The sequence below is a fragment of the Procambarus clarkii genome, chromosome 1 (assembly GCF_040958095.1).
Source record: "Procambarus clarkii isolate CNS0578487 chromosome 1, FALCON_Pclarkii_2.0, whole genome shotgun sequence".
Taxonomy (NCBI): domain Eukaryota; kingdom Metazoa; phylum Arthropoda; class Malacostraca; order Decapoda; family Cambaridae; genus Procambarus; species Procambarus clarkii.
In genome coordinates, this window is record NC_091150.1 from 13,913,471 (window position 1) to 13,934,584 (window position 21,114).

General features: G+C 42.8%; 1 protein-coding gene across 1 annotated transcript in view; it reads right to left on the reverse strand.

The window, feature by feature from the left end:
* The window catches only part of LOC138359492 (uncharacterized), a 29,255-nt gene extending 10,325 nt beyond the window's left edge, over positions 1–18,930 (reverse strand). The window contains exons 1-4 of the mRNA XM_069318809.1: positions 18,799–18,930; positions 5,908–6,151; positions 2,299–2,873; positions 1,773–2,162 (exon numbers count right to left, since the gene is read on the reverse strand). Of these exons, the coding sequence (XP_069174910.1) occupies positions 1,773–2,162; positions 2,299–2,873; positions 5,908–6,151; positions 18,799–18,930 (1,341 nt within the window). The remainder of the gene's footprint in view (positions 1–1,772; positions 2,163–2,298; positions 2,874–5,907; positions 6,152–18,798) is intronic.
* Between the last annotated feature and the right edge of the window lie 2,184 nt (positions 18,931–21,114).

Genomic DNA, 21,114 nt, shown 5'->3' on the forward strand with positions numbered 1-21,114 from the left:
AGGCAATATTTTGCCGTTTTTAAACGTTTTATTGAATTTTCAGTTTATTTTTAATAATTTATTATATACGATAAATATGATGCATACACGTAATTGATTGCAAATTAACCTTAAATACTATATTTTCAATCAACCATATGTACCTCGTTAAAATAGTGAGTAAGATATTGATTAGGAGAGAAATTCAGTTGTTATTGCATATTTAGACGTTTGCGCGGGATTAGAGCGGTTTTATGTGTACATCTTCTTTTGGTCATATAAATGGTAAATCTGGAACATTTTAGTTAATTCTAATGAAAACACATTGATTTTTATAATTTGTATTTGAAACAACATTTCTAGATATATTTTTAATGACCTAAATAACACGAAACCTAGCCTTATTATTTGAAGTAAAAATCTTCAAATTTGGTAATATACTGACTTTTTTCATGTAGTGAGAATTAAGTAAAAATATTCGAATTTACCAATAATTCGATACTACTTTGTTTTCTCACTAAATGGGATTTAGCCTTCATATATCAGAATTTCGCAAAATTTTGCGTTTTTAAGCAAGTTTTCTTGCATTTTGTTTTGAACTAAAAATCACCGAATTTGCCAATGTATTGACGTTTATCATCATTTTTTCCTTTATGCGATTTAAACCAAATTTTAACGATTAAGGCAATATTTTGCCGATTTTCCAAGTTTTATATTAATTTTCAGTTTATTGTTATTAATTCATTACATATACGATAAATATGATGCAAACACGATTTGGATCATAAATCCTTTATGTGATTTAAACCAAATTTTAACGATTAAGGCAATATTTTGCCGATTTTCCAAGTTTTATATTAATTTTCAGTTTATTGTTATAAATTCATTACATATACGATAAATATGATGCAAACACGTAAGAGTTTGCAAATTAACCTTAAATACTTTATTTTAAATCAACCATTTGTACCTCGTTAAAATAGTGAGTAAGATATTGATTAGGAGAGAAATTCTGTTTTTATTGCATATTTTGACATTTCAGCTGGATTGGAGCGGTTATACGTGTTCATCTTCTTTCGGTAATATAAACGGAAAATCACTAACATTTAAGTTATTTCTAATGAAAACAAATTTATTTGTATCATTTTATTGCAAAAAACATTTTCATGTGTTTTTTAATGATCTGAATGACAGGAAATTGCCTTATGATATGGAGTAAAACTCCTCATATTTGGTAATATAGTGACTTTTTTTCTAGTTTTTCATGCAGGGTGGTTTCAAGTAAAAATATTCGAATTTACCAATATTTCGATACAGCTTCATGTTTCCTCACGATATTTGATTTGGCCTACAAATCTCAGAATTTCGCATAATATTGAGTTTTTAAGCAAGTATTCTTGCATTTTATTTTGCACTGAACATTATCGAATTTGACAATATTTTGACGTTTAATATCCCCCTCAACTTTGCAGGATTTAAACCAATTAATCAGGGCATGCTGCTACTACTGCTGCCCTTGCTGCTACTACAACTGCTCCCCTTGCTGCTACTACCGCTGCTCTTGCTGCTACTACTGCTGCCCTTTCTGCTACTACTACTGCTGCTGCCGTTGCTACTACTACTGCTGCTGCCGATGCTGCTACTGCTGCTGCTACTACTGCTGCTACTACTGCTGCTACCCATACTGCTATTACTACTGCTCCTATTGCTGCTGCTACTACTACTGCTGCCGTTGCTGCTACTACTACTGCTGCCGTTGCTGCTACTACTACTGCTGCCCTTTCTGTTAATACTATTGCTGTTTTGGTGCTACTACTGGTGCCATTACTCCTACTACTGCATCCATTGCTACTACTGCTGTCCTTGCTGCTACTACTGCTGCCCTTGCTACTACTACTGCTGCTGCCCTTGCTGCTATTACTGCAGCCCTTGCTGTTACTTCTGCTGCTGCTGACCTGGCTGCTACTACTGTGACATTTGCTGCTACTACTACTGCTGTCCTTGCTGCTACTACTGCAGTTTTTACTGCTACTTCTACTGCTGCCCTTGCTTATACCACTCCTGTCCTTGCTGCTACAACTGCCGCCCTTGTTGCTACTACTGCAGCCCTTGCTGCTACTACTGCCCTTGCTGCTACTACTACTGCGGCCCTTGCTGCTTCTGCTGCCGCTACGACTGCCGCTCTAGTTGTTACTACTGCGGCCCTTACTGCTACTACTGTTGCCCTTGCTGATACTACTGCTGACCTTGTTGCTGCTACTACTACTGCTGCTACCCCTGCTGTCAACTTCTGTTGCCCTTGAGGCTACTACTGCTGACCTTGCTGCTACTACTGCTACTGCCCTTTCTGCTACTACTGCTACTGGTTCCCTTGCTGCTACTACTGCTGCCCTTGCTGCTACTACTGCTGCCCTTGCTGCTACTACTGCTGCCCTTGCTGCTACTACTATTGCTGCCCTTGCTGATACTACTGCTACTCTTCTTGCTACTACTGCTGCTTCCCTTACTGCTACTACTGCTGCCCTTGCTGCTGCTACTACTACTGCGGCCCTTGCCGCTACGACTGCCGCTCAAGTTGTTACTACTGCGGCCCTTGCTGCTACTACTGTTGCCCTTCCTGATTCTACTGCTGACCTTGTTGCTGCTACTACGACTGCTGCTACCCCTGCTGTCATCTTTTGCTGCCCTTGATGCTACTACTTCTGCCCTTGCTGCTACTACTACTGCTGTCCGTGCTGCTACTACTGCTGCTACTACTACTGCTGCCCGTGCTGCTACTACTACTGCTGCCCTTGCTGCTACTACTACTGCTGACCATGCTGCTACTCCTGCTACTACTGCTGCCCTTGCTACTACTACTTCTGGCCTTGTTGCTACTACTACTACTGCCTTTGCTACAAAGTATAAATGAGCAAACAACACTTGTTGAAGTTTGGGAAAAGATACGAAAAATCTCTAGAAGCAGCCCAACCAAACCGCTGCGCCACAGCCCACTAGAACAAGCAAACATCCTCTTTGATCAATGTGCACTAACATCGAGCTACGACTCACTCCCAATTAACATACAGCACAAACTTAATGGCATACGCCCCAACAGACAACGAACCATCAATCTTGCCTGTACAGCTATCGACGTGTCGGACCTTAATGATGTAACTGAATGGGAATTAAATCATGCACTAAAGATGGGAAAATCAACTACTCCTGGAGAGGACGGTATTACTTACAGTCTACTGAGATTAGTCTCACACGTACCAGGTAATCCACTATTAGTGTTGTACAGAATGAGTTTACGTGAAGGAGTATTACCTGATGCTTGGACAAAGAGTGTCATTGTTCCCATCCCCAAACCACACTCAGATAATTATAGACCAATATCTCTAACATCGTGTGTCTGTAAAGTGCTTGAACGTATTGTTCGTAACAGACTCATGTATCGTATACAGGGGCACCTGTCACCTCAACTGTTTGGATTTATGCCTGGGCTCAGTACACAACACTGTTTTGTTGAGTACTTCGCACATATTGAAGCTTCCCCTCAAGCAGTCTTCATCGACCTAGCAGCAGCTTTTGATATAGCAAACAGAGAAATCATACTGGAACAGCTTGCCGAGCTGGGAATACAAGGAAATTTACTGAAATGGATAAAGGGCTATTTGTCTAATCGAACAGCATATGTTTTGTTTAATGGTGTTAAAAGCACAGGGAGCAAACACTTTGAACTGGGAACTCCACAAGGAGGGGTCCTCAGCCCTTTGTTGTTCAACGTTCTGATGCATAAACTTATTAAAGATCTTCCAACTAATAATGAAGACACTGTCATTTGTTATGCTGATGATATATGTTTACAGGCTGCCTCCGAGCCTAGAATGCAAGTTCTGCTCGATGCTTTTGCTACTAGAGCTGAGGAATGTGGCCTCCTTATCTCTGTACAGAAAACTCGTGCCCTCATTCCATGTGGTATTCCACCACCCAATTATCATATAGATGGGCGAGCACTTGAGAACTGCGAGTCTTACTTACCTTGGTGTTCCCATTAACGACCCTGGGTACCTTTTTTCTCTCAAGAGAAGACTGTTGGAGAGATTAAAGCCCTTGCGGGTCCTTGTTGGTGTCAATCATGGAATCAACGTGAGACTTGCTAGAATGTTTTATGTATCACTCATACATTTTGTCTATTAGCACAGTTTTCAGAGTGAAGGCATTGAATAGATCAAGACAACACATGAAGTTTCAAGCTAAACTTTCTAATATACTGCACTCACCTGAGGTCTATAGAAGAAGAACGAAATCTGATTATGTATTTTGGTTCTACAAGGTAGCCAACTACATCAAAATATTAAATATGTACCCAACTCAATTAATGATTAATCAACCAATTACTCCATGGGATAACTGGGATCTATCAGTTGATTTTGTAAATGCGCCCAAGAAAGATAGTGTGCACTCTACATTATTAAAACAGTTAACACTGAAAAGCATCACTGAAAGTACTCAGAGTATGGGTAACGATGTGTATCAGTGCTATACCGACGGCTCTGTAGAAGAAGGTGGACGATGTACCGGATGTGCATGCAATATATTTGAACAATCTTTTCTCGTACATACAGCAATGAAGCGCGTCAATGACTGGGCAAGTACAACTCAAACCGAACTTGCAGGCACATACTTTGCCACTGAATTTTTAAAAGACAAAGGCAGTGGACTTATTTACTGTGACTCGCAGAGTGCACTCCTGGCATTGAACGCACATAGTAGTGACACCCAGAAAATAGTCAGTGATATTCGAATGAATGTTTTAGCTGCTAAAGAAAACAGATTTGAAATTAAATTCCTATGGATACCATCACATGTTGGCATCTCAAGGCATAACACTGTTGATATGCTTGCAAAGACAGCTTGTAGAAAACCAGTGGTAGAAATTGATATGGGTGTTTCATTAGCAGTGACAAAGAGAATATTTAAACAAATATCAAATGAAGATCTCACAGACCTAACAAATTCACAAAGACCGGAAAGTTGTAGCATTAAATATTATGATAGATATCGTGAGGAGACATTCATATATGGGACTAATAGAACAAGAACCCGGCAATGTGATGTTATAGTGGCCAGAATACGCCTGGGATATAGACGAATCTGCCAGCTTTCTCAAAACCCAAATGTCGAGTACACAATGTGTCAACTTTGTGAAAGAGAAAACATGCACTCTCTTGAACATTATATTGTAGAATGTCCCATAATGACTGACTTTCGCCCTCCTGGGCTAAGGTATACTGAACTGTGTAATTACTATATGAGTACTGGAACACTTGATGATATATTGGACTTGCATCCAAGATTAACCATGTAATGTATCAATTATATAATGTATGTATGTGATGTAACTATATAGCCTGAGCTTGTAAAAGCACTTTCATCACCTTCAGTGATTAAGTGCTTAATTGCAAACTAGTTTCTATATCAGCTATCTCACTCTGTCAGAGTAAAAGAGACAAATGTATGTGAATGCATGTGTGTATATATGTATGTATACATGTATGTATGTATGTGTACATATATGTGTGTGTGTGTGTATGTATATGTGTAAAAAGTATATATGGAAGCTGATCAGAATTAAATTACACCTTTGTAAATGCACATTAATGACACTATGTAAAAGACACATCAAACACTTTATGTAGGGCATACGTAAACATGTGTATCTATGTATTTACGTGTGTATGTTAGCTTAGCATTTTAAAAGCACCGAATCACCTTCTGTGGTTGATTGTTCAATAAACCCTTGAACTATGTGTTTCACACGTCTCTAACCCTGTCCATGGAGGACAGAAGAAAATGTATATATGCTGGTTAGCATTGTAAATGTGTGGCCACGTTTGTGGTAGAAAAAAAAACTGCCTTTCCTGCTACTACTGCTGCTGTTGCCCTTGCTGCTACTACTGCTGCCCATGCTGCTACTACTACTGTTGCACTTGCTGTTACTACTGCTGCCTTTGTTGCTAATACTGCTGCCCTTGCTGCTACTTCTGCTGCTACTACTATTGCTGCCCTTGCTGACTCTACGGCTACCCTTCTTGCTACTACTGCTGCTTCCCTTGCTGCTACAACTGCTTCCCTTTTTGATACTACTACTGCTGCCCTTGCTACTACTACTGCTGCTGATACTTTTCTTTTAAATTCTTACTAATCATAACTCCCAGATCCCTTTCGCAATCCGACTTCGCAATCTCAACACCATCTAGCTCGTATCTTGTAACTCTGTCATCATTACCCAGCCTCAAAACTCTACATTTATCAGCATTAAACTGCATCTGCCAATCTTTTGACCATTCTAAAACCCTATTTAGATCAACTTGAAGTGATAGCGAGTCTTCTTTCGTGTTGATTTCCCTACCGATTTTTGTATCATCTGCAAATTTGCAGATGTTGCTACTCAAACCTGAATCTAAATCATTTTTATATATTATAAACAACAGAGGTCCCAGGACAGAGCCCTGAGGTACTCCACTAACAACATTATCCCACTCTGACTTAACCCCATTTATACTAACTCTCTGTTTCATTTGGAATAGCCATGCCCTAATCCAAGTTAATATAGCACCCCCAATACCACGAGCTTCTATTTTTTAAATTAATCTTTCATGTGGCACTGTATCAAAAGCTTTGCTAAAGTCAAGGTACACAACATCACAATCCTTACCACTATCAACTGCCTCAACTATGTGTGAGATATTTTTCTACGCCTACCTCCCTTAGGAGGTGGACTACAAGTTTAAAGGCTGCTCACGGCAGTTAAGCATGAGTCCAATAGAAAAAGGAAAAGCGGGAGCAAACCGGCAGGCCTCCACCACTAGGGGTGAAAACCTGTCCACTATAGGCCGCTGGCTCCTCCTAGTTAAACAGGACGTTAAAACTAATAAAGGGTAACCGACGGGTTCTCACAATCAAATATTTATATTTGATGTGGCGCTATGAATTGGAATTAGAATTCCCAAGAACAGCCGTCATATCAAGATCACATCAACATTTAAACGTAATATGCAGAAATATGGTGGAATAATATGGTTGAAGGGTTGACATCAAAGACCGTTTTCTATAACATAACAATTTATTAATAACAAGAGACTAACTACTACATTTCCGAGTTTACGTTACGTTAATGTCCATCCAGTGGCACGATAACAAACAGCTAAATAGCAATCTTGCTGTGAGGCTGCATACTGAACTAACCTGAACACAGGTGTGCCCACTGATGACGCAATATTGCAAATCAAAGAAAAATATCACAGACTAAGTTACACCACAGCGAATGGTTACGTTATTGTCCATCAAGTGGCATTTGCAACACAGCTATTCAACAGCCCCTCGAGAACTGACAGCAGGCTCCATCTTGCTGACAACATGAACTAACTGAACAAATGAAGGATATCCACTGAAGACATAAGAACATAAGAACAAAGGTAAGTGCAGAAGGCCTATTGGCCCATACGAGGCAGCTCCTATCTATAACCACCCAATCCCACTCATACTTGTCCAACCCGTGCTTGAAACAATCGAGGGACCCCACATAAGAACAAAGGCAACTGCAGAAGGCCTATTGGCCCATACGGCTCCCATATTGGCCCATATTGGCTCCTATTTATAACCACCCAATCCCACTCATATACATGTCCAACCCGCGCTTGAAACAATCGAGGGACCCCACCTCCAGCACGTAATTGGTTCCACAAATCAACAACCCTGTTACTGAACCAGTATTTACCCAAGTCTTTCCTAAATCTAAACTTATCCAATTTACACCCATTGTTTCGTGTTGATACTTTTAATACCCTATTAATATCCCCTTTGTTATGTCCATTCACCCACTTGTAAACCTCTATCATGTCACCCCTAACTCTTTGCCTTTTCAGTGAATGCAACTTAAGCTTTGTTAATCTATCTTCATATGAAAGATTTCTAATTTGGAGAATTAACTTAGTCATCCTACGCTGGACACGTTCAAGTGAATTTATATCCATTCTATAATATGGCGACCAAAACTGAACTGCACAATCTAAATGGGGCCTAACTAGAGCAAGATATAGCTTGAGAACCACACCAGGTGTCTTGTTACTAACGCTGCGATTAATAAATCCAAGTGTCCGATTTGCCTTATTACGAACATTTATGCATTAATCCTTTTGTTTTAAATTCTTACTAATCATAACTCCCAGATCCCTTTCGCAATCCGACTTCGCAATCTCAACACCATCTAGCTCGTATCTGGTAACTCTATCATCATTACCTAACCTCAGAACTTTACATTTATCAGCATTAAACTGCATCTGCCAATCCTTTGACCATTTCAAAACCCTATCTAGATCAACTTGAAGTGATAGTGAGTCCTCCTCCGAATTAATTTCCCTACCGATTTTCGTATCATCGGCAAATTTGCAAATGTTGCTACTCAAACCTGAATCTAAATCATTTATATATATTATAAACAACAGAGGTCCCAGGACAGAGCCTTGAGGCACTCCACTTACAACATTTTCCCACTCTGACTTGATTCCATTTATACTAACTCTCTGTTTCCTTTAGTATAGCCATGCCCTAATCCAAGTTAATATAGCACCCCCAATACCATGAGACTCTATTTTCTTAATTAGTCTTTCATGTGGCACTGTATCAAAAGCTTTGCTAAAGTCAAGGTACACAACATCACAATCCTTACCACTATCAACTGCCTCATTCTTGCTGGTGCCAGGTGCTCTGTCCAGGAGTACATTCCTTCTCCTCGGCTCTGTAACAAGTGCTGGAGGTTTGGGCATGGTGCCCTCCGCTGCTCCGGGACTGTCTCTCTCTGTCCTTTGTGTGGTGGCGAAGGTCACTCTAAGTCGGAGTGCACTTCTCCCCAGGCTCGCTGCCTCAACTGCGGTGAGGACCATCCTACCTTCTCCCGTGCGTGTGTCCATTACAAGCTTGAGGCAGCCGTCCTCAACTTGAAGCACCGGGAGCGTTTATCTTTTCCTGAGGCGAGACGCCAGGTTCGCCGGCTCCCGCCTTATGCTAATATCTCTTATGCTCGCGTGTTGCGCTCTTCCTCTCCTCGTCCTTCCCACCTTCCTCAGACTCACAACCGTTTCCGGGCCTTGGACCCTGATGCGCCCACTGCCCCCTCCTCTGTTCCTTTGGGTTCTCTCCCGAAGGATCCTCCTCCTGGTCCTCTGTCTGGGGTTCCCCTTCTTTCAACCCGGTCTGTCGTGTCTCCTGTGTCTTCTTCCTTGTCTCCCTCCGTTCCTCCTTCCCATCCTTCCCCTCCGTCTCCCGAGTCCACACAAATAACCCACACCAACCCACTTCCATATTGAGAAAGAGAGAGAAGGCAAACATAGCTTGCAGCTAGTCAAAACTTAACATAACAGATATGATTTCACAGAGTTTTTATCCTTTGCAAGTTTTTCAATGTTTTCTCTTCACTTGTGCTAAGTGAGTCAGACAAAATGTGACATTTCATTATTAGCCAGGCAATGCGCTATTAGCTAGATAGTCAAAACATATAACAAGCATTATTTCACAGGAATTTTTTCTAGCAAATATGCTTCCTTTAAGCAGCTCAACACATCAAACACCAGCAGTCCGCGAAATTCCCTTTAGTCAATAATTATCCTTTACAGTATTTCTTGACTAAAATAGCACTCCAAAACATAAGTGGTCATTTTTATTATCACTGACGCACTATAGTCAATAATTTGTTTCGCAGAGTGACAAGTTATGCCTAGTGACGAGATTTCACGGTGAGCATAGTTTAAGAGAGTTCACACTGTATTAATTACGGTCACGGTTATCTTATGTTATGTTTATGAAGATCATTACTTCTTATTTTTAACATTTTTCTTGCCCCAGCTTTTCAGTCTTCTCTTATTCTTTTCAAATAAAGTTTGCTTACTATTTTCCAGTAGATTGGCTTCACATTACATATATTAATCAATTTTCAAATTCAGTTCAATTTCTTTTCAATATCACAGCTTTGTTGTCCCCCTGCCTGTATCTAGTTCAAGACCTCTTATTATCAATGTCATTAATACTGCTATCATCAACCACGTATTGGATGTCTCAGACATTCAGTGAACAACTTAGTAAGTGTTTAATGAACGTGAGAATCACTTCATGTGTGCTCATTTTAGTTTAGTTTAAAGTTTTCCATCTTGAATTAATACTACTATCACCAACTATGTATTGGATAGCTCAGGCATTCAGTTAACAACTCAGTAAGTGAAAATCACTTCATGTGAGCTCATTTTTAGTATAGGATAAGGTTTTTCCATCGTGAAATACTATTATCATTAACCAGGTATTGGGTGGCTCTACCATTCAGTTTACAACTCAGTAACTGTTTACTGAACATTGTTATCCCTCCACGCGACCTCATTTTTTAGTTTAAAGTTTCTCTATCGTAAAAAGTAAAATATTACTATCACAAACCGTGTATTGGCCTGCTCCGGCATTCAGTTTACAACTCAGTAAATGTTTACTGAATGCAAAATCGCTACATGTGTGGTCATTTAGTTTAAAGTTTCTCAATCTTAAAATATTACTATCATCATCAACCATGCATTGGCTGGCTTAGTCTTTCAGTTTACAACTCAGTGAGTGTTAACTGAACGTGGAAATTAACACATGTGTGAGCATTTAGTTTAGTTTTAAGTTTCACAATCTTAAATTAAATACTATCATCAACCCCATATTGGGCTGTCGGGCATTCATTTATCCACTCGGTAAGTGTTTACTGAACGTCGAAATCATTTCCTTTGTGCCCATTTTTTACTTGAACCCGTCTCCACTCCAAACCAGTCAGGACCTAGTTTCCCGACTCGGACCGCAGGTCCGGTTTGGAGACGGTTCGGTTTACTTGGTCATCAGACAAAGTTGATTTTCCACGTTACGTTACAATGTGTTACAGAGGCTAAAACTGGTAGACACTAATATTTATATGGTAAGAGATGTAATGGAGATGGACTAAGGGGGCTTATTACCGGTTTCGTAAAAATTGTTCAATTTGTTTATAAATTTATTTATGAAATGGTTATAGAAAGAGCTGCAACTGGTCCAAGTTTCAGCATCACACCCTAAACAGAAAAGGAGAAAAAAAATACACAACGTATTATGCAACGAATTTTCAACATTTTCAAATAATTTCAGGGAACACATGTGTCAACTAAAATCATTTCTATAACACTCAGATATTAAATTAACACATAATAAAGGATTGTATTGATCAGTTTTATCAAAAAAGTGTTTAGTGCGATAATATAATTATTCAAAGTTACCCTTCCAAAAATATGCAATATATGATGTTTATAATTTTTTATAAAATCAACAAATGGACTTTGGACTAAAATGTTTAAATAGGTTCGTATAAGCACAAACTCTACATATAAGGTGTAATTTGCATGTAAATTGATTAATAAATGAAAGCTGAGAAACACCTTGAAGTTGTAAATTACTTTCCAGAGTAAAATAAAGATCCAAGTTCGGCCACCTGTAGCTGAGCTTGACTTCGACAGATTTCGTTCATAATTGGCACCCTTGCAGATAGGCATCCATTGAGCAAGGTGTGCACGTTTCATGCAAATCCCTTGATAACAAACGAGAAAAAAAAATTTGCCCAAAAAAAAAAAAAAAAAAAAAAAAAAAAATTAAATATAAATATATTGCACATACATATTACAATTATTACAAGAGTTTGTGGTTCTACAGCACATAGTAGACATTTTAGTTGACACATGTGTTTCCTGAGATTATTTGTGAATGTTGAACATTCGTTGCATAATACGTTGTGTATTTTTTTTCTCCTATTCTGTTTAGGGTGTGATGGTGAAACTTGGACCAGTTGCAGCCCTTTCTATAACCATTTTATAAAAAAATTTACAAGCAAATTGAACAACTTTTAATTTATACCAATAAGCCCTCTAAGTCATACTTTCATAATGTTATTTGGACTGCAGAAAGTTGATATGTGTTACGTTACAATATGTTACAGGGGCTAAAACTGGTAGACACCAATATTTATATGGTAAGAGATGAAATGGAGATGACTAAGCCTCACTTTTCATTTCAAAATGATATTTTGGACTGCAAAAAATTGATTTGCGTTACGTTACATTACGTTACATTGTGTTACAGAGAGCTAAAACATGCAGACCATAATATTTATATGGTATGAGATGTAAAGGAGATGGGCTAAGTCATACTTTCATTTAAAAAATGTTATTTGGTCATCAGACAAAGTTGATTTTCCACGTTATGTTACAATGTGTTACAGGGTCTAAAACTGGTAGACACCAATATTTATATGGTAAGAGATGTAATGGAGATGGACTAAGCCTCACTTTTCGTTTCAAAATGACATTTTAGACTGCAGAAAGTTGATATGCGTTACGTTACAATATGTTACAGAGGGCTAAAACTGTCACACAGTAATATTTATATGGTAGGAGATGTAATGGAGATGGACTAAGTCATACTTTCATAATGTTATTTTGGTCTGTAGAAATTTGATATGCGTTACGTTACAATATGTTACAGGGGCTAAAACTGGTAGACACCAATATTTATATAGTAAGAGATGAAATGGAGATGGACTAAGCCTCACTTTTCATTTCAAAATGATATTTTGGACTGCAGAAAGTTGATATGCGTTATGTTACAGAGGGCTAAAACTTGCAGACCGTAATATTTATATGGTATGAGATGTAATGGAGATATTGTGTTTGGCTAAATAGGGTTTACATTTCAATATTCAGACATCGGACAGAAAGTTGCTCGTTACTCTTAAAATGATATTTTGGCAAAGAACAAAGTTACCATATTGGTCACGTTACATTAATGATATTTGGGCAAGAACGATGTCATCATGTTGGTCGTGTTACGTTATGAGGTTATAAGGGTGAGAGTGATGGGGGCTCGAAAATTGACATTAGTCGTCCATCCTCTGGTGCGCTGTCAGTCTAAGTGAAATGAAAAAAAAAAAAGATATGTGAACAGCGGCGGCAGGAGAAAGGAATTGATGTTACTTTTCCCCAACTATTAAATGATCTGGAGAGAGAGAGAGAAACCACTTACTGCTATGTATATCCCATGCAGTTGTGTTTACAACAAATTATGATTTGTTATAATAATAAGATTAAAGACCAGCTTATGACTCGATATTCTTAAAAAATGCTATTTGAGCAAAGAATGATGATACCATGTTGGTCACATTGCGATACAAGGTTGCACATATGATCAGAAATAAAACGAAAGGCTTTGCACAGAACATCCGGTCTGGGAAGGGTGTAGTGATGCTTGATGGTTTGGGCTTGGAAGGGGGGTGGGAGGGGGGGTAGGGGTTTGGTGGGGGTGGATGGAGAGAGGGTAAGGCCATCCCACTACCTCGTCCATCTCACAACGCCTCAAACCGCCACGAAGGTTAGACCTGAATGAGACGGATTGCTGTTTCATTCATTCAGCTGTAAATGACTATACTTGTATAAATACCATCACATTTCCTTAGTTTTTAGCAGTCTTAACGAAGCATTAATCATGGACAGTTCCTATGATATAATCCATGAGGAACATCTAGATATTTTCAGAGAACCATCTCGTGTTATTATTGCTGGTTATTCAAACAGCGGAAAATCATACTTTGGAGATTGAGTAAACATGCATACATTTCAATGATCACAGTTAACAAGAACAATTTGTAGGTAGAGATCGCGTCTCCGTGACGATGTGAAATGTTTCCCTCTTTTAGTAAACGCTAACCTACTGACTTTGACTGAGTTTACTAAGTGATGTGCCATGTGGTGACACTTCTCAGGTCGATGTGACAGTATGTGATCCTGGTCCGTACCACTCTAGAAGGTAAGGGGGGAGGGGTGCCCCACTCTAGAAGGTAATGGAGGGGATGGAGAGGGGGCCCCTGATGGTATGGGAGAGGAGGGGGATGAGGGGTGGGAGTGATTGACGATGACAGGTGAGGGCCTGCTGGCGGAAGTAAAGGAGAGGCCTGTTGGGGTGAACATCTCCAGACAACTCTGAAGACATCGAAAAGCCATTAAGACAAATGGACCACATCCCTCCTGCTGCAGCTCTCATCTCCTCCTGGACTCTGCTCTCTCGAAGAAAAACCACAAACCACAAATGGCCCTAAGCACTCTCACGCCGAGGGGAAGCTACCCTCACCCTTTCCTCACCTCTCCCTCACCCCTCCCCCACCCCAAACAACATATCCGCCTATGTTGGGACCCCTCACACCTACACACAGCCTCTACATAGCTTTACTTACTATCATCAAAACTATTATCTACACACATGATTAAGTCTACGGCAAACACACATACATATTCATTTACTCTTCCCACATATTCCACTCATATCCTTGTATTTCTTACTCTACCACATAACCCACATTCTCTCCTACACCCCCCAACAACATGACCCCCAATCTTTCCTGACGTCATACCCAAACACCGGACGCTCACACGCGTCCGACATGCCACAACTTCCGGGAAAATCCCCCCAAACCCCTTGCGCGGTCGTAGTCGCAGGGGTCCCACCTGCCCAGATGGCGCGCGTCGCTCTAGTCACAGGGGCCCACCCCCCCTCCCCGCGCCAGATGGTGCGCGTCACTCTAGTCATATATTTCACTACTTAGCCCAACCAAGCTGCCCCCACAACCAGCCCCACCACGCTGCCCCCACATCTAGCCCCTTCACGCTACCCCCACATCTAGCCTCAATACGCTCCCCCAAAACTAGCCCCTTCACGCTGCCCACACAACTAGCCCCACCACGCTGTCCACACAACTAGCCCCACCACACTGCCCACACAACTAGCCGCACCACGCTGCCCACACAACTAGCCCCACCACGCTGCCCACACAACTTACCCCCACCACGCTGCCCACACAACTAACCACTTTACGCTGCCCCCACAACTAGTCTCACAACACTGCCCCTACAACTAGCCCCACAACGCTGCCCCAACACTAGCGCCACAACGCTGCCCACACAACTAGCCCACGACGATGCCCACTAAACTAGCCCTACCTCACTACCCCCACGACTAGCCCCACCACGCTGCCCCACAACTAGCCCCACCACGCAGCCCCCCACAACTAGCACCACCACGCAACCCCCACAACTAGCCCCACCACACAGCCCTCACAACTTGCCATAAAACCCTGCTCCCACAACTAGCCCCACTACGATGCCCCCACAACTATCCCCTTCCCGATGCCCGCACAACAAGCCCCACCACGCTGTCCCTAAAACTAGCTCCTTCACGCTGCCCACACAACCAGCCCCACCACGTTGCCCTCACAAAAAGCCCCACTATGCTGCCCACATAACTAGATCCACCACTTTGCCCTTAAAACTAACCCCACCACGCTGCTCACTAATCTAGCCCCGCCACGCTACCCCCACATCTAGCCCCACAACGTTGCTCTCAACACTAGCCCCACCACGCTGCCCACAACACTAGCCCCACTACACTGCCCCCATAACTAGCATCTACACGCTACCTCCAAAACTAGCCCCACCACTCTGCGCTCACACCTAGCCCCATCTCACTGTCTCCAAAACTAGCCCCACTACGCTGCCCCCCACCACTAGCGTCACAACGCTGTCCCCACAACTAGCCCCACCACACAGCCATCACAACTACACCCACCACGCTGCCCACACAACTTGCCCCACCACGCTGCCCACACAACTTACCCCCACCACGCTGCCAACTAAACTAGCCCCACCACGCTGCCCTCACATCTAGCCCACCACGCTGCCCACTAAACTAGCCCTACCACGCTACCCCAACAACTAACCCCACCTCGCTGCCCCGACACAACTATCCCTTTCTTTCTGCACTCACAAAAAGCCCAACCACGTTGCCCCACAACTAGCCCCACCACGCTGCCCCAAACACTAGTCCCACCCCGCTGCCCCCAAAACTAGCCCGATCACGCTGTCCCCACAACTAGCCTTAGCACGCTGCCCCCAATACTAGCCCCCACCACGCAGCCCACACAACTAGCCCTACGACGTTGCCACACAGAACTAGCCCTACCTCGCTGCCCACACAACTAGCCCCCACCACGCTGCCCCCACAACTATCCCCCACCACGCTGCCCCCACAACAAGGCCCACCACGCTGCCTCTAAAACTAGCTCCTTCACGCTGTCCCCACAACTAACCCCACCACGCTGCCCCCGCAACTAGCCCCACCATACTGCCCTCATAAATAGCTCCACCACGCTGCCCACATAACTAGCCCCCACCACGCTGCCCACACAATTATCCCCACCACGCTTCCCCCACAACTAGCCCCACCACGCTGCCCCCACAACTAGCCACACTGCGCTTCCCCCACAACTAGCCCCACTACGCTGCCCCCACAACTGGCCACACTACGCTTCCCCCACAACTAGCCCCACCACGCTGCCCCCACAACTAGCCACACTACGCTTCCCCCACAACTAGCCCCACCACGCGGCCCCCACAACTAGCCACACTACGCTTCCCCCACAACTAGCCCCACCACGCTGCCCCCACAACTAGCCACACTACGCTTCCCCCACAACTAGCCCCACCACGCTGCCCCCACAACTAGCCACACTACGCTTCCCCCACAACTAGCCCCACCACGCTGCCCCCACAACTAGCCACACTACGCTTCCCCCACAACTAGCCCCACCACGCTGCCCCCAAAACTAGCCACACTACGCTTCCCCCACAACTAGCCCCACCACGCTGCCCCCACAACTAGCCACACTACGCTTCCCCCACAACTAGCCCCACCACGCTGCCCCCACAACTAGCCACACTACGCTTCCCCCACAACTAGCCCCACCATGCTGCCCCCACAACTAGCCACACTACGCTTCCCCCACAACTAGCCCCACCACGCTGCCCCCACAACTAGCCACACTATGCTTCCCCCACAACTAGCCCCACCACGCTGCCCCCACAACTAGCCACACTACGCTTCCCCCACATCTAGCCCCACCACGCTGCCCCCACAACTAGCCACACTACGTTTCCCCCGCAACTAGCCCCACCACGCTGCCCCCAAAACTAGCCATATTGACAATATGCCCAGGCACTCAGCCCCAGGTCCAGAGTCTTGGAATTCCATATTAAAAAAGAAATGCAAAGTGCCAGTAACACAAGCACTCAGTATAGTGTGGAGGAAGAGCTTGGACACAGGGGAGATACAAGATGCGCTTAAAGCAGCAGACATTGCCCCTCTACATAAGGGTGGTAGCAAAGCATTGGCAAAGAATTATAGACCAGTTGCACTAACGTCCCACAAAATAAAAGTATTTGAGAGGGTGATCAGGAGTCAGGTCACTAGATTCATGGAAACCAATGACCTCCACAATCCAGGCCAACATGGATTGTGGAGGTCAGGAAGATCAGGAAGATCATGCCTCTCACAGCTACTTGACCACTATGACAAAATCACTGAGGCATTAGAGGAAAAACCATAATGCAGATGTCGTATACACAAATTTTGCAAAGGCATTCGACAAATGTGACCATGGAGTGATTGCACACAAAATGAGGTCAATGGGCATAACTGGTAAAGTAGGACGCTGGATAATCAATTTCCTGTCGAACAGAACACAAAGAATAATAGTCAATCAAGTAAAATCGAGTTCGAGCGCAGTTAAAAGCTCTGTACCTCCAGGTACAGTCCTTGCACCACTGCTGTTCCTTATTCTCATATCCGACATAGACAAAACCACAAGTCACAGCTTCGTGTCATCCTTTGCAGATGATACAAAAATCAGCATGAAAATTACCTCTGCTGAAGACATTGATAAACTACAAACAGATATTAACAAAGTTTTCGATTGGGCAGCAGAAAATAACATGATGTTTAACGGTGATAAATTCCAGATACACAGATACGGCAAAAATGAGGATGTTAAACATAATACAGGGTACAAAACACAACCGAATCTGCCCATAGTAGGAAAACAGCATTTCAAGGATTTCAAGGATTTCAAGGTTTCACTTTACCGTCCCATGAAATGTGAAGGTAAAGTGTTGGAGTGTTGATGTTCGGCAGTTCTCCAATGGCAGGTGGCAATGCCTTGTCACACTTACAGAAAAAAAAAGAGACTGCTTGCCTGTTTGTCTGTGGTAAGGTAATGGGAAGACACACAAAACACAAAATATAAACAATGAAATTTTAATTACTTTAGAAAACAAGATATGAACAAAGACAATCCCTTGGCTTACGTAAAATTCAAAACAGGTCAACAAACAAAACAACATGAATAATTAATAGGTGTGAAATTTACTCTAAAACAAAATGAAGTGCAAGACAATAATAATGAAAATCAGGTGCTGAGAATACTCGCTAAAGCTGCCACCACCCTTAGTACACGACAGCCAGGGCTTAGTCTACCAGAGAGAGATGTCAACTTCTAAGAGCACAGAGATATTCTGAGAAGTACGGCGTGAGCTGGCCCAGATGTCGACTCAGGTAGAGGGCATGAGTTCAGGTGCAGGTGTTGTCGGCGATACACCTGCCAATCAGGAGCAGGCAGGCGGAGAATGGGTAGTTTGCTCATTGACGACGGGCGGAGCCGGCGTGTCGGGTGGTGCAAGGTACGCTTTGCTTCCTGGGCAAAACGTTTGGCGATACTGGTGGACGTATCTTCAATATAGTATCTTGTACTTGTAGAATAACGTAAATGATATAGGGAAGAGCAGGCTCAATCTCTCTTGAAAGAGATTATCGTCACAACTCTCCCCCGAAGCATGCGGTTCCGGAAGAAGTTACGTCTTCACGTGGTAGAGTGATAAGTGGAGTTGCCTCTACTTCATAGACTCTGGAGAGGGCGTCAGCTATGATGTTGTCAGACCCCTTGATGTAGAGATCTCCAGGTTGAATTTCTGCAGATATCAAGCCCATCGTAGAAGATGTTGAGTGCTGAATTGGGCTTGCTGCATGAAGTGTAGGGTGTTGTGGTCCGTGTTGATAGTGGTAGACCGAGCACTTTTCAGGTATTGTTTGAAGTGCTGCAAGTTCAGGACGATGAGTAGCTCCCTGTCGATTGTGCTGTAGTTCCCTGTAGCTGTGGTCGCTAACAGGTATATTCTCCTCGCCTCGTTGTTGTATTAGGTCACCCCCGATGCCGGTACCACTGGCGTCGACATGAAAGATGAGAGGCTTAGTGATATCTGGCGAGGCGAGAATAGGATTAGAATATGGCAAAGGAGCACTATTATGGTCCTGAAAATGGTTATGAAGATCACTTAGGATTTCCGAATTGGAAAGCGCTGACTCAGAGTCAGTGCAATGATGTAAATTTGTGGTAAGCGTACTTGGCTTTGGTACAGTAGCTTTTCAATATTTTCAATATTCAATTTTATTTTCATATGGTGCTGTGTGTATTGTGCATTCCGAGAGTAGCATATGGTGAGTGTGAGACAACTTTGGATTACGTGGTGACTGTAGGCCTCAGTCATTCTCTTAATTGGTCATCTCTCCCTCCGTGTTATTACTCGTGTTTACCATCTTTTGTCCCTAGGATATTTCTCATATTTTCGGCAGATCATCATATTGGTACCCTGGTACTGTGGTCTGTCCCCGGGTCAAGAGCACCTAATCTTCTGCAATCCGACGGTAGGAGGATAAAGAGGGCCATAGTTCCTCTAGCACGAACTTTGTCGCTGAATTAGGACCTCAGCAGCAGTTCTCGTCACCAGTTGACACCTCGCACCCCTACACGTCGGTCAGAGATGATGATATTTACCTAGGTAGGGAATTCGCTTTCTTTTTTCAGAGCACAAAAGTTCGCTAATTCTGTAAGTATCATATTTCATTTCAGTGGGAAAAACTTGCTTATGTCCTATAGAGACTCGGCAAGTATGCCTACATTCTTGGACTACCTAATTCACTTTTGAGGCAATTAACTGTTTCATTTGTTTTAGAAACTCAGTTTCGCTTACTTAGTAGGATTTTCTTGCCCTTAACCTCTTCCATTGAGTACCGGGTACAAGATTTCCTGCGATCTTGATTTATTAATCATTTACCATCTTGAAATTAACATTAATTGTTAACGATTCCACAGGATAGGTACCAGTTGCCACGTTGTCCTGTTTCTGACATTCACCATATCACAACAGTATATTCGTTGTACATTTATTTGCTAATTTCACCATGTTTCGTCTCCAAGCTTTCCGTGCAGATCCAGCAGGTGAAATAGGGACCTTAAGTCGTGCCAAGAGGACTGAATTACAAACTCTTGCACATGAGTATCAACTAGATGTTCCCCATGGAGCCAACAAAAATGAATTACATAACCTGTTACTGGATCATCTCTTAGAGGAAGGTAAGATTGACTCTGAAACTCACGAAACTTACTCCATTGCAGATAAACCAGATTTGGCAACTCTGAAACTCAAACTAGAACTGGCCAAGATCGAGAGAGAACAACAAAAAGAAGCCCTACAAATAAAAGAACTAGAAGCTGCCTTGAGGAAAGAAGAACAAGAACATGAGATTGCAATACTCCGTGAACGTGAGCGAGTACAGCTTGAAGCAAAACAACGCCACCTGGAGATGCAACGCGATCATGACAAACAACAAGCAGCTCTGGCTATGGAATGTCGTCAACAAGAATTCGCGTTGGAAACTACATACCTTACTCAACGCCAGCAAGCTACCGCCAGTCTTCCTGTAAGTTTCAATATCTCACATGCAAGTAAGTTAATGCCACCATTTGTAGAGACAGAAGTCGACGTATTTTTTACCACCTTTGAGACCCTTGCTAATCAACTTAGTTGGCCTGCCGACCAATGGGCTACTCTTCTCAGAGTACATCTCACAGGTAGAGCTGCAGTTACTCTCAGTACTTTGGCGTCTGAGAATGACTACCAGACCCTGACACTTCCGTGACCACTTAAAGGCAAGTACCACTACCTTTCTAGAATTTGCTAATACCAAAAGGAGATTTTTTATGAAATGGCTGGAAGCAGCATATGTCTCTACCTTTGCAGAACTCGTCAACCTCATGCTAGTTGAAGAATTCTTGAGGCGTGTGCCTCCTCCTGTCCGTTTATATTTAGCAGATAAAGAAGAGACCGACTACCT